Below are 15,697 nucleotides of genomic sequence, written 5' to 3' on the forward strand. Positions count from 1 at the left end.
ATTAAACCACGGTTATGCTGCGCGATCATGTGCAGTAGACGCTGGTGCCAACAGGAAGTGGCCCTGTAGTAGTATTTTATTGGTCCAAAACTGGCTACACTGCTCTCCATTCAAACCAGCGGGGTGGCTTCGTCCAGTAATATACTGTCTATGTTTGACATAAACGACCGCTTTTGGATGGAAAACAGCTAGAACAGCGAAAACTGATATCGGGCAGGTCCGGTACCAAGAGGTTAATACTTATAAGTCATAGCATCTGATGCAGATATGGATCCAGTATACATTGGTCATACATGTTTAAAGCTCACCAGTACCCCCTATTGTGGCAAACATCTACATGGAAGAAGTGGAGAGCAAAGCCCAGAACTCCTTCAGAGGAACAGCACCGAGCCACTGGTACAGGTATGTGGACGACACATGGGTCAAAATTAAAAGCCAGGAAGTTCAAGCCTTCACAAACAGTAACATCAAGTTCACACGAGACAGTTTGGCCTTTCTTGACTGTGCCTTACACACTGAAGAGGACAGGAGCCTGCAAATTGGAGTATACAGGAAACCCACACACACAGACCAATACCTACTTTTCGGGTCATCAGCACCCTGCATGACTGTGCTGAGAACTTACCAGCCAGTGCCAAGCCCCAGAAGCGGAAGAGAACCACCTAAAGGGGGCACTTGCAGCCTGTGGATACCCTAAATAGACCTTTGTGAAAACAGCTACAAGATCCAGGGAGAACACCAACACTAAGGAGGATGAGGAAAAGAGAAGTGAACACAACAACACTGAGATTCCGTACATGTCTGGAGTATCAGAGAAGCTCAGGGGGATTTTCAACAAACACCACATCTGAGAACACGCCAAGACAGAAACTGGTCCACCCTAAAGACCGCACACCCAAACAGAAGAAAAGCAATGAATGCACAGACTTCCTTACTGGGGAAACTAAACAACCACTACACAAACACATGGCTCAACACAGCAGGGCCAACTCCTCAGGTCAAGGTTTCATTGTTTATTATTTAGTAATTGTTCCTTGGAAAAAGGAACTTACACTTCATGGGTTTATTTGTTAGATTTTTTTAAATTTCACATTTGATACTTGATTTCTTTTTTCTATTCTATATCTATATATCAATATATTGTTGTTTCTTTATTGATCATAAACATAAAATTACTTCTACATACTACTGGCCTATGGCCAACACACACACACACACACACACACACATTTACTGTTTATTTTATTTTATTTATTGAACTGCATGAAATGAATTGTTCTTTTGTATTATCTTTTAAGCATTTCAGATTTAGACCTGTAGAGACGAACCATAGCAACTGTAGGATTGGGGAGAGAGAGAGAGAAGAGAGAGAGAGAGATTGTGGACCTGAAGGGTGGTGTTGGCTTTGCAAAGTGTTACACTCTGATGCCTAGATCTCCTAGGCTGAGCTTCATTAAACAATGCTGTTTAAGTCATTATGAGTCTCTGAGACCTTTTTCAACACACCTGACACCTGGCTCACATTGATTTCCATAACAAACTGCCATCACAAACTACAAAAAAACAATCACTGGTAAAAATGTATTATTTATATAATTATTATTTTGCCAAAATCAAAAAATCTGTGCAGTTTCTATAACTTTTATAACAATTAAGACTTGAATAATTCAAGAATTAATAAGATTAATAAGAATTCATTGTTTAGGGACCGAACCCTGGCTGATCCCTCTGTGAGGTGTGCTCTGGACAAATGTGTCATATAAAAAATTTTCATATTTAATAAATAGAATGTCCCTGATATCAAGTCACAAACAATGTTTCCCCCGCACATACCTGCAGGAATTATAGGTAGACAGAAGAGCTGGAGTGTTTTTGTTTTTTGTGTGTTTTTTTACTTCGTAAATGGATAAAGGCTTATGAAGGGTTGTTTGATAAGAGTAAACTGCCAATAGCATTAATGTTAAATATCATGAAACCATGTATGACAATGTAGTTAGCTGTGGCTTAACAGCATTGTGGCGTGAAGATTGCAAAAACCTTGGGTGCCATTGAACAGAGCGCTAAATATGCTGCTGCATGTTTTTGCCCATGCTGAAAGCTGTGTTGCAAACCAGAACTGCAATCAATGATAAGTTTTAAAATTATTAATTTGAACAACACAGTAACTATAAATGTGGCCCTTGCTCTACTTAAATTCTCACTAATCTCATCCACTTGTAATCAATCAATCTATCAACTTTCCTTTTTCAGGAAAAGGCATCGTCTCATCTCAATTAGTTGAATTGATGATCAGTGAATGGTGAGATTAAGCCAGAAAAATATGGAGTGGCACTGCTGTGACTCAGTGCCAGCGCATATTTTATGCTGATTTGTGACCTAAATTTAACGTCTCATTCAGAAGAGAGTTTATGTGTCTTCTTTCACTACTGGAGGATCATTTATTAAAGGATGTTGAAACAGAAAGCTCACTTGCTGGGCTCTGGTTGTGTCTTGACTTCAGTGGCCTCCTCAGGGCCTCATTAGGCCGAGGATGACTAGTGTAACTCTGTTTATGTCTTCCAGGAACCCTCTGCCCCAGGACCTGATGAATAATAAAGTGATGACTACAGTTAAAGTGCTGCTATTTAAGGAGTTTCTATGGTGTTTGCTGGTATGAAGAAGAAATATTTCACATCTCAAATCTTTCCATCTGTCTCTCTGTTTCTCACTCTCAACTGAATTTAGTTTAATTTGATTTAAAAGAAGACAAGACGTCTGAACACTCTGGTGGCTCCAATACAGTATTTATGACACACCAAAGTGATGGATAGTACGAGTAATATACTGCACTGAGAGCTTTGCCCTGACAGTTTGCACTGATGATAGCACTGGGGGGAAGTAAGTGTAATAAAAAGGGTTCATCCCCTTGGGAGTATGAGCATGCTCAGCAAACTTAATAGCAATCTGATATGATTTCATATTATGTCACTATACAAAGTTGTGACCGTGATGGAAGTGTTCATCCTCTGAATGTGCCCAGTATATTTTCAGAATTTCTTGTTTACACCTCATGCATGTCCATTTTGAATTTTATGTAAATCTGACAATGTTTCTGAAACCAAAGAATTTTTGACAAGCCCATCTAAAAGTAGTGCTAAGCTTAAAGTCAGGGTTTCAGCAAATTCATTAGGAATCATCCTCTGGAGAGCATGAATGAGTTTAATAAATGTCATGAGAACCATGCATGTCAATACCAAATTTTCTTGCAATCAGGCCACTAGTTTTTAGCATATCGTGGTCGGGAGTGTTGGACAGAAATGAAAACTAACATGGCCACCCTTCAGAGCTGCTACAAAGCAGGCAAAGTCTTCATTGGTACTGAAAGATTTTTATGCCTAGCTATAATAATAAACAAAATACTATAAACATATATCCTCCTGCTGTATCTGAGGTGTTGGCAGTACAAAACATATTTTTCTATATAAATGTATTTTAGATTTCCTCCCCATGGAAATGGGCTATTTTGTTCATTCAGTTTGTTTAATTTTTCTGTGTGTGTGTGTGTGTGTGTGTGTGTGTTTTTGTGTGCACTTCATCTTATTTCTCTAGCTGCACAGTTTTGACTGCCAGAGGTGAATCTCTGCTTGTGTCAGCATCTCGACTATTTATAACACATCATACAGAACTAAAATAGTACTATCCACCATATCAGTGTGTGTGTCACTGAGGTTCTACCAGCACAGCCTCACAGTGTAGAGATGTGTATAGATTACCACTAACTTGTCTATGTCTGATGGCTCGCTACTGCATGACTCCATCATTAAAGCTATTATATCATGTGGCTGAGCACCATTACCACTAACTAAGACGCGGTGGATTTCCCCGATTAATCCTAATGAGATCCTGGCGATAGACACTTCTCTGCACACAGGAGGTGACAAATGGAAAAAGTATAATTCTTAATGATCTAACAGAGAGTGCTGGCCAGTACATCTCCCAACTATTTGGAGTGTATGGTTGGATATAGAACGTATCCAACTTCGATGCTGGAGACTGCTATTCATATTGTGTTTCTTTTAACCATGACTACCATCATCCTTTAACCTTAGCCCAGTATTTTTTATTGGATTAAACTCAAGCAAACCCTCACTATTACATTTTTGTAATGCTCAAATTTGTTGTTTTGGTTCAACAACAAAATAACCAGCATGTGTTCAGTTTTAATTGTAGAACGTTAAGGCACAGTTTTGTGTGTGGGGGGGGGGGACAGGAAGAAAATAACCTCAGTTTTCTTAGTGGTAGCCATGGTACTGGTCTGAACACATTTGAAGGGCTAGAATTTAAGGTCAATGTTGTAGCTGGGGTTAGGTTTTTCTTAATAATACAACCCAAGGTCAGCACAAGCGCAGAAAACCCCATGTGAATGTGAATGTATAACAGATGCATTTTTTATGAGCAGATGCACTCAGATATATCTTCTGGAGATACCAGTGTCTGTATGATTACTATTTGAGTTTAAGAAGTGAAGATACCCAACACTAAGCAAAATGGCAGAGTTTTTAGACCATTTGTCAGGTGAGGATTAGCTGGAGGTGAGCGCTAATAGTGGATGGCATGAAGAGGAAGAAGCAGGTTGATGAAAAGCTCTTTATGCTGCTTAGGCCAATCCTCCGGCACGTTTCCCAGGGCTAATCAAGCCGCACGGGGAGCATGAGTTAGCCAGAGGGAAACGGGTTCATCTCAGAGTAGGAAGACATCACTAATCACTGTAATGGTGTTAGTTGGACTGATATTGTTCTTGACCACTGGCTGCACCCGTACACAAACAGTTGCTTGGCATTCAGCAGCATTTCCTCTTGGCCATCCCCACTTGCTTCACATGGCTACATTCTTATCTCCCTGTCTTTTCATAATTAGGTCTGTTTGTTAATGAGAAGCCATTTTATGGTGCAGAGACTGTGATGCAGGGATGTGATGCGTGATACATGATAGATTTGGAGATTGAAGACAAATTACAGCGAACATAGTGACTGTAAATCAATGAAATGGAAGGCCGGACTGGACCTATAGATGGCATTACTTGAAGTGGGAAACTCAGACCATTATTTAGTTAGTACAAGCCCGTACTTGGTGGACTTCCACACTCCAAATATGTCTACATAATTGCTGACTGGAACGCGCAGGGACAGTTAGCTATATTTTGGTGGATGATCCAGATCTGGGCGGGTTTATCAACCACAACTCAAACCAGTAAACATGCGGTAGTAGCTCGTCAGTTAGTCTGCCCCATAGGGACGTTCCTGTAATCTTTTTGGCACAGTTTAAATGTGTTCATCCAAAACAAAATCAGTTAAAGAACTGTTTGTGGTTTTTTTGCCTTCTCATGGTTTTATTTGCAATGGTAACGATGTGGCTTAAGGGATAACCATATTGGTCTGTCGGTCGATCAGTCCACCACTTTGGTACAGACTGTATTATCTTGACCTTTATTGGATGGATTGCCATGAAATTTGCTATGGAGGTTTGTGGTCCCCAGAGAACGAATCTTAATGACTCTATCTTCTTGATGGTCTTCCAGAGGAATTATCCTAATCTTTATCTAGTGCCATCAGCAAATTGACAAGTGAAATCTATCAACAACCAGATGGACTACAATTGAATTTGGGATAGACATTCATGTTATTCATGGTTGAATTAGTTTGTTCATCCTTGACACTTCACACCACCATTAAAGTGGTTATTTTCAATGTTTCTATAATATTAATACATCAAATGACAAAATGAAAACAACGTGAAAATGTGAAAGGAGTTGCTCGTGGTGATGAACCTACATACTATAAAATTATCATTGAAGCTCTCCACGGCTTTATAGTGAGTTTCAGCACGTTTTTGGGCTCCAAGAACAGCCACAATTTAGCTTTGAGTTTGTTGTTGGTCCTGCCTAACATATTGTGGCTGCAATAAACACTCCAGCCACTAGGGGCGTCCAGCCACTATATATGTACTCTTGTTAATAATTTGCCAGTCTCAGCCCCATTCATCTGTGAACCCATTTATCAGTCAAGCCTGAGTGTGTGTTTTGTCTGCTCTGGCCTCTTGTCAGTTGACAGGCAGGGTGGTGGCCATGCAGTGGAGTCACATGTAATTACTCAGCCTCCCCATGTCTACTGCCTGTAGGTGGGATACTGACAGTAACACTCCTCCCCCACTGTCAACCCTCTCACTAGGAGTAATGAGACACACACACACACATGCATGCATACACTCAGCACAAAGACCATTCCTGTGTCTGTGCGTGCGCGTGTGTGTGTGTGTGTGTGTGTGTGTGTGTGTGTGTGAGTGAGAAATAAAAGAAATAGCATAAAATAGCAAGGAGGTGGGTGCGAGACGAATTGCACTGTCACTCAGCTTTTGCGAGGGTGTTAAGACTCTAAACTACCTGATAATATATTCTTTTTTTTTAAATAGTCAAGTGAGAAAAAGGAGGAACAAGAGTGTGTTAATGTTAATGGGGATTACAGGGACTAATAGAGCAGCAGACGGCTAAGAGAGACAAAGACACAGCACTGAGTTCTGCGGAGCGATGGTGTGCACATGCACCTGTGTGTGAGTGTTTATACACTCACATACATATCCCTCCTTCACTTGGGGCGGCCCGCCAGGCTGAATTGAACAGCTGGATGCAGCTTCTTCAAACCCACACAGAATAATAGCTGCAATTTGGCACTTGATGAATCCCAGGGAAAACAGAAATAATTTCTCCCGCCTCCATTATGCCTTGATAGCACTCCTCCAGCTCCATCTGCACAGGCTAATCTGACGCTCAAGTGTCTATTCAACAACAAATGCCGTTTAATCACTTGTGAACATCCATATGTTTTCATTGAAAAGGGTGCTCGACATCAGCAACTCCCAAAAAAGGAAAAAACAGGTTTTCATGCTGCACATGCTGCAACACGCACGAGTCCCATCAACAGAGTCGGACATTTTAGGAAACAGGCTTGTTTGCTGTCACAATGAAATGAAAAGCTAGATCACTTTAATCATTGTGAGCTATGTAAAGAGACAGGAGAGAGAAAAACTGTAAATGTATCTCTGTCAAATTGCACTTTCCAACAACACTATCATTTTTACAAGTTGTATGGAATCATCTAATGTGGCAAGAGTTGTGGGTTTTGATCAGCGCTGGGAAAATGCTCTCTGTAGGGACTATTACTAACTATTTAGAGATGCTGAAAGCAGCGTTGAAGTAGCAGTGGCGGAAGAAGTATGCATGACCTTTAGTTGAAATACAAGTGATACTGCAATGAAAATATAAAACATAAATTGAAACTGAAGTAACCTCTACAGACTGTGAACAGCGTTTGCTCAGCCGTCCAACTCAACCTCCTCCATTTGAGGTTTTGTGGCACATCAACTACCGCTCGCTACTTCAGCCATTGCATCTGAGAGAGTTATTGTTTGCTCAACAAGAGGTACTTAAGAGGTAGTCCAGCAGATAGCCGCACTGGCAAAAAATTGGGAGACTCATAAATGCCTAGGCTTCATCCATCCTGGACTTGGAGCTCTGTACTGGCTGCAGAGATGAAAGTGATGTCAGACTCTGGGTAAACACACCATTCCCTCGAATATGCATTAATCAGAATTTTTGCCACTTACGGGCAGAACTATCCAACAACATATTGTACAGTTGATAACGTTACCAAACAATATCTTGCACATCCAGCAGACCCAGAGCAACATTAGCATACACTGAAGGTCAAGTTTCTGCTGCCTGACAAATATACAAAGTCCAATATTCATTCTCCTTTTGGCTCTGTTTCGTTCTCTGCCAACTTCAAAGAAAAATAGCTGGCTCTTTAGCTGCTAAACACTCCACCATGTTCACCAGCTAGCTGCTAACTATGTCTGTCTGATTTGTGGTGCTGGGTAGGTAACATCGAGTGCTACAGTTTAATAAGAGCTTTGTCACTAAAAAACAGTCTGCTGCTGCTGGAAACGAGACTGATGAGAGAGGTGAGACTGAGAAAAACAGTAACGTTGCAGTCCAGAAAACCAAAGCAATTAGCCTTTTGAGGCTAAAAAGTTCCTTAGATTTGGTGGCAGTTCTCTTTGGGTTTGCCACTACGAGCAACCCCTTTTCACACCACACAGTGAATATTAATCAGTGCAGCTTTAAATATACAAATTACTGGCATCTTTAATTACCAGATATGAGTATTAGGATCACTGTATCATCAAAAACCTAAATCTGTCCACCTCCACTTCACCCAGAGCTTATTACATTTTCCGGTGTAAATGGCTGAATTAAGCACTTGACACTTGATCTGGAGAAGCTGCTGTATTGCCCCCTCCACCCCCACCCCCTTGTCACTGTTGATACCCTCACGAGACCCCTCTCAGCTCTGAGGTTAAAGGTCACCTTGAGAGGGGGCTGAATCTCTGGGGACATCAGAGGAAGAACAAAGAGCGGGTCATGTGACTGGAAGTGAAGCGTCTTTTTTCTTTTGTGCACCACATCTGCGGCAGAGGGCCCGGACAGAGCTACACACTGCACGAGCACAATACAGAGACACTGTGTTGTTTTCTGTGTGTGTGTGTTTTATACAGGCCTAAATAGCGTCCATTCATTGGTTCTTACTAAAGCGGACTGGGTCTGGACAGGGGAACTGCCCTACTAATTACCATCTGTTATCGCTCCGGTTTGTTCGGCTCTGCAGAGACCTTTGTTTTCATGCCGTGTACCAGGAAGTGTGCGGCCCCATGGTGTACATTGGCGGTGGTGGTAATGGGTAGGGGATTGTACTGAAAAGACCAAGAAGTGCACTCTTGAAGTATACAGCACCAAAAACTGTTTTCAGGACTGTTGGAAGCCTGAACAGCATTTGTGTATATATATATATATATAGTCTGAATGCTATTCATCCAAAACCTTTGAAATGTAGACAGTGCAGTAAGAGAGGATTGGTCCATAATGGGAACTAATGTGACACCTACCTTTGTCTTGTTTTACAAGACATCAACATGAAAGACAAGAGATAAATCTACAGTTCTACCCAAACTTTGTTTTCTCACAACTGGTTCAAGACATTTTTATCAAGTTGATTTGCACTGAAAAAGAGGTTAAAATGATTTCACCTCATTTTTACCGCGGGCACCTGCCTACAGAGCTAAATCAGCAAGGCTGATTTTACTTTTTTGCATCTGTACACAAAAGATTTGATGCTGTGTTGTGTGATTCAGTCCCTGAACTGTTTAATAGTGTATTTTAAAAGATATTTCAGGTTTATTATAACTTGGATCTAACCTTTTTAGGATTTGGCCATTGTCCCTTCTTGTTATAATAAAACTGTAGCAGCAAAGTAATATATATCAGGATATCAGGAAATATAGTGAATTACTGAAATGAAGTCTTAAAAGACAAGAAACTCGAGCAGTCCGAAGAGGAGATAAGCTGTAAAGACAGGAAATGACTATGCACAGTAAGTACAGTCTGTCAAAGTTGAAGCATGAAATTCATCTGTAAACCAAGATGATAGTTTGGGTCATATTTCCACAGCTACGCCTTTTTACCAGTGCTTCATATACATTTCACACAGCCACCCTGTGTGCCGACTGCTTATGGGTCTGGACCCGTCAGGACTCCTTTTTAGCAATGTACGAAGTGTCTCTCTGCAGTCAGCCACAAACAGAAAAAAAAGAAACCGGACAAAACAGGAAAAACACACACGCGCCATCTGTCGCTGAAATCGATCGTTCAAGCTGTGAATTCCTCGTTGAGTGGTGAGTTTAATTTAATTATAATGGATGGATGATATCTAAATAAACCTTTCAGTCACACATGTCTCTCCTGTCCATAATTACGACGCTCGCTCACCCACACCAGCGTGCTTTTTCTCTCTCTCTCTCTCTCTCTCTCTCTCTCTCTCCTCCCGACGCTGTCAGTGTTTCTTCATAACATCATCATAACAGCTGTTGTAAAACCACTGAGCCAACACAGGGACCTTAGTTGTGAAGTACAACTATTTAGAACTTCTTCACTCAATATCTTTTCACAGACACACACAAAGGTTGAGAACCGTTGCTCTACAAAACATAAATAGGTTACACCAAAGCCTCCCCCTCAATTGGCTAAGATTTCCTGTCCAAGGTAGTTACTTACCTGCAGGGCTTCTTGAGGCTGGCAGGTAAGGATGTACACTTTGATTAGGGTTAATATCTGGGGGAAAATGTGTTTGCTGGCTCATGAAGTTTACTTGGAGATCACTTTGGTCGAGTTGTAATAAACCATTCCATTAACTGCAAAACTGAACAAACATAGATGCTGAGTTGCCAGTCCAGCTGACTGTGAGAGGAAACCCAGTTATTGACACGCTAACTCCTTTCAGAGAGGAACTACAATCTAATCCCCAACCTTCTGTCTGTGGCATCTGTGCTTCGAACACTGAGACAATACAAGCAAGTCATCTGCCCAAACGCCTTAACACACAGTGCCAGATTACACATTGCAACAAAGATCTCTACATATACAGGAAGTGTACGGGAGTAATGTGACACATGAACCATCTCTTTGTAGCATTTTTGCCCTGGTTACACATCAGCCTTGGTAGTAGCCCACAGGGGATGATTAAATGGAGAAAATACCAATATTGCACCATAATGCATTTAATGAAATCGTACTCTTTCCCTTGGCACTTCCACACATATTGGAACAGCAGTCAACAGCATCACTCCTGTCCTGTGGTTAATTTCAGCACCAGAGGTATGGGTTTCGCCAATTTTACACTGCAATATTTATTACATATATATGTTACACTCCGGTAAAATAAATTCCCTTTCCAAGATAGAACAGTCAACCCCTTTTCTCCTGACGCTCCCTCCTATACAAGAGGTGTTGTGTTGCGGACGTGGGGAAGGATTGGCACTCTGAGAGGAAGGCATGATCTACCAAAAATGTCACATCAAACACAGCAACATGCAAAAATAGTTCATAGTCATTCATCTCAGCATCGGTGCCACAGTTCTGTCTGCGAGCCAAACCAGCATCAAGGCACCAAGGGCCAATGCACTTAAGCCAAGGAGAGACACACATAAACATGTCTATACCGTATCTAGGTTAACTTTGTCTGGCCAATCTGCTCTGGTTTCTCTACCCTTAATCTCCTCCTCTGCCTTAACACAGTGGGAGGTACAACACATAATACCACAGGATTTCCATTCCTTTGCACAGGGTGTGAACAATGAAGCTGGTAAACAATAATTCGTGTGAGGAGAAGAAAAAAACAATCATTATTTATGGTACAACAACAGAGAATTAATTTGACCTATTTGTTTTTATTATTATTTTTTTTAAGTTTTTTGGATTGAGGGGCCAGACAATTGTGCCAACATTTTCAATTAATTATACTTGTGGTTTTGGCACTCAATACTTCCAGAGCTATAAAGCTCTCGGTTTCCTTTCTCTTTTAAATGAAAACTAATTTATTTAACCATTGCTGGACAATAAGACTGAAACATAAAACCAGCTGCAGCCAAGGTGGAACCTCCATCATATTGAAGTAACTGAAACTTATTAAAAGACCAGGTACACAATGAAATGCACATTCCATCTGGCTAAGCAACGGGTAACAATGTTGGCCCCCTTTAAAAGTTGTTTAAACTAACTCTTTATAGTACCAACTCATGCAGATATTTAACCAGTTGAATCACAACAGTGACATTGTCAATGGTACCAATATTTGTAACACCGGTAACATAAATGTCGGGGGTGCTATCATTGCAGAGAAATAAATAGAATCTGAATTTCTTCTTTCTGGTAATTACAACTTTGATAAAATAAATCCACAATTCAACAGATATATATGTTCTCTTCTTAGCAAACATTAATTTTCATTTCAGTTGGACTATAAAAGCATTAAGGAAATAGCATCCTGCACATTCTGGGTATTACAAACACAGATATATAGATTACATTTTAGACTCAGCCAAACGAGGGAATTGATCCCCTACAGAAGGTGCTGCATTGCCAGGATTATACGCATTGATCAGCTCCTAAAGGTGGGGGGGGGGCTTGCAGGATCCCAGGGAAACCAGTACACTGACCAGCGAAACAGAGAGAGATTAGACAGTAGTGAAAGAGAACATTGATCTCCTGCTGCATCCAAAGGGCACTCCTGTCCCGATGGGTCCAGGGGATCCATCCCCCTACTCCTGCTCTCATCACTCCTCCTTCACCCTCCTCCACCCTCCTGCTTCTACTCCTTCAATCTGCTCGCTGGACCATGCATGAGTATTGTGTCCTTCTGACCATGTGCTGCTCTCATGTGCTGAATGAGTCTCAACCAGAGAGGCACCACCCAAAACAGCAGCAGCAGGGAGCTTTGCATTGTACTGCATAGCTGCCTACACTTCAAAGCTACTGTACTCACAACACTCTGGTTTAACTCATCAACATCCACTGCTGGGTTACTTTTTCACAATCAAACACCCGCATCAGCACTAAAATACTACGGTGCTTTTGCCGTCTCCTTTGGAGCGTGCTTGTATCCCCCCACTCCCCCTCAGAAAGCAGCCACATGCAGCTACAGTGCGCACACAATTTCTCATCAATTGCACACATGTCAAACTGTGATAAATGAGTCCAGTAGCAACGTAGTGCAGCCGAGGAGTCCCAGCTGCCTCAGCCCAGAACGGAGAAATCGCAGCCAAACGACAGCCAGCACAGCATGCTCTTCTAACCCCCAGTCAGGGGGCAAAGACACATTCACCTCAGGGACAGCAGAAAATATGTTACTACACTATACAGTAGCAAGATGGCTCCAATGCATCAACACTCTGCCACATGCATATCTGCAAGAAAAGAGCCTCAGGGAAGAAACTACTCTTTTAAATGAAGATTCTTCTATTTTGGGGGGAGATTTGATGAAATCAAGAAAAGGCAACAATACAATAATTGCAACAAATCAATCAAGAACACTTTGAGCAAGTTCACCAGCTTTCCTGCACCCTGTCCACAAACATTTACATATTAATATTTCATCAAGACTGCAGGAGTAGCAGTGGCTGGAGCATCCATACCGCCACTCAGCATCTCCAGGAACCCCTTTCTCTCAGGGGGGAGGTGGTGAAAGAGTACAGAGGGTGGACCGTACCTGTTTGCCAGATGTATAGGGGTTTAGTTTCCACTGCGGTTTGTGCATCCAGTTCCCAGATGGAGAGAAAGAGCAGCGCTGTCCTCCAGAGAGAGGGGAACGGTACCCCTCTCGATATCCCCAGCATCCCCACGGCTCTGCTGGCCAGCCCCATTACACAGCAAGTACTGTAGTTCCCAATGCAGTGAAGAGGAAAAAAAGCAAGCCTGGCCACGAGGTAGAGAGCTGAACTCAAGAGTGTGTGCTTTCTGCTTCTGCTTTGTCCACACCAGTGTGTTCAGGAAGAAGTAATCCCAGGCAGACGGGGATGAGGTCTCCTCTTGCTCTCCTCGTCCTCTCTGTTTCTCTCTCTGTCTTGGATCCCTAATGAGAGAGAACAAGGTCTGGCAGTAATAAAACAGGGAACAATAGATCCCTAAACCCAGCCTGCTGCTGTATGCCGGGTTGATGCAGCACCTCCCTCCCTCCCTCTCTCTCTCTCTCTTACACACACAGAGACACATGCACAAACACCCACCATCTCTCCCCTCCCTCCCTCTCACCCTCCCTCCCTCTCTCCCTCCCTCTCTCCCTCCCTCTCACTTGTCTCTCTTCCCCTTTTCAAAGGGCTCAGTGAAGCTGCACACTGATTGAAGTAGGCAGCTGGATCCAGCAGGTGGAGGTGTGTTTGTGTATATGTTGTTAAAATGAACATCAAGTGGCTTAAAATAGATAAAAACTACTAACAAAAACTTAAATCCTCAATTGAGGAAGAGGCTTTTGTCTCAAGCGTTTTGCATTTTAAACCAGAATAATCGCCTTCAAATTTAACTTCTCTGACAAAACTCTCTATAATGTTTATATCTTAGGTTTGTAACTTTAAACAGTGTCGTGGTGAACAATAAGATATAGTTTTTTACAGAATAAAACAGGGAAAGACAAATCTTAAGGGCACTTTTTATACAGAGCATGTCTAGACCTACTCTTTATTATATTATTTACAGAGACCGAACAATTCCCACCATGAGCAAGTACTTGGTGACACAGGCAAGGAAAAACTGAACTTTTATTAGGCCTACCTCGAGCAGAACCCAGGCTCAGGGTAATAAGGAAAGAGCAGGAGGAAAGAGAACATACAATATCACAATATCACAATGCAAATTCCACATGGAGATTTAAAATAAAGGTAATGTAGTGGTAATAATATCAATATTAATACATATAATAATAGTAATATAGTACTAATGATGATATCAATATTAATAATATAAGATAATAATATAAGAATAATTATGGCAGCGGATGTTGAGCAGGAACATGGGGGCAGTAGTTGGCTAGAATCAGACTCTACAGCTTTGGGGGCAGAAAGAAAACCAACCCTGTCTCATTCTCAAGACATCAGTGGCACGCTTCAAAATATAACGCAGTAGGTTCCCCTGTAGTGTCCTTTCTGGATGCAGCCGCCTTAAAAGAGCTAGAAAGTCCACATCTGGAGGTGAGGTGGGTTGGGTGGATGTATGGAACAAACAAACAAAAAACTTTAGCACAAGCGCATTAATCACACAAGCTTTATTTTGAAAGTCTAACCGGAGGTCGCATGTTTACTATTGCTAACTTGCCTGGGTGTTGCTGTCACAGTTCTGGGGTGTTGGTGTTTTATTTTGAAGTTGTTCTGTCCCTGGTGTCAGTATCAGTGTTTCTGGGTTGATTGTTTGCACCTGCCCTAATGTGTTTCGCCTATGTCTCATTGTCCCCACCCCCTTTAGGTATTTAAGAATTTCTCACTATTGTCTAGCTGCCAATTCATTGTTTCACAAGTGTTTCACCCAGCATTGTTTCCAGTGTCTCGTGTTTAACCTCTGTTCCTCATTCCTCTCCTGTGTTTTGGATTAACACAGTCATACTGGAATTGTGGTTATTCTCCTGTTTGTGTTTGGATTGCCGTGTTTTGTTTTTGGACTGACTTACTTGAACTTCTCTCCTGGATTTAAACTGTTTCTTTGGATTTTGGACTTTCAACTTTATGTTTGAATTAATTTTGCCATGTCTTGGACTGCCCCCCCACTAAATATTCATCTGTTTCATAAGTGTCTGGGCGTAAACCCCTGTTTCCCATGTCAGCTGGATGGCTGAATATTTATTATTGCTAACTTGACCAAACACAGCATATTTATTGTTGCTAACTTGATCATGGAGTCCTGCACTTCCAGAAATGACACGAGAGGGGTTTGGTGTTGGAGATTAATTTATTAAATTGATTAAAATTGAAAAACTCATCAATAATCGCCAATGGAATAACCCCACATTTCACACTAAGCCGCATCAATAGGCAAGGATTTCCACTCTCTTCACTGTTATTCTTACTGTTAATTAAACCCCTACAGCCGCCATTCATGAAGATGCGCAATTCCAATACAAACCATGAAGCCAGTTGATATACCGACAATTTATTATTATATATGCAAAAATCTTCAACATCACTACCCAAGTGTTTGAATATAAATATTCTCCTCCATCTCTCACCTCCATTATTTTGTTACCGAGTCCAAATCCACAATCCTCCTACCAAAGGCACACTAGAGGAAGGC

At 41.6% G+C, this 15,697-nt stretch overlaps 1 protein-coding gene across 2 annotated transcripts in view; it reads right to left on the bottom strand.

Moving 5' to 3' along the window:
- thsd7aa (thrombospondin, type I, domain containing 7Aa) overlaps window positions 1-13,514 on the bottom strand; it is a 158,220-nt gene extending 144,706 nt beyond the window's left edge. For both annotated transcript variants that reach the window (XM_038725596.1, XM_038725595.1), the window contains exon 1: window positions 13,131-13,514. In XM_038725596.1, coding sequence (XP_038581524.1) covers window positions 13,131-13,284 — 154 coding nt within the window. In that variant the 5' untranslated portion in view covers window positions 13,285-13,514. The remainder of the gene's footprint in view (window positions 1-13,130) is intronic.
- Between the last annotated feature and the right edge of the window lie 2,183 nt (window positions 13,515-15,697).

Source organism: Micropterus salmoides, unplaced genomic scaffold (genome assembly GCF_014851395.1).
Source record: "Micropterus salmoides isolate LMB-PRFRI ecotype aquatic unplaced genomic scaffold, ASM1485139v1 Ms_hic_scaffold_17, whole genome shotgun sequence".
Classification (NCBI taxonomy): domain Eukaryota; kingdom Metazoa; phylum Chordata; class Actinopteri; order Centrarchiformes; family Centrarchidae; genus Micropterus; species Micropterus salmoides.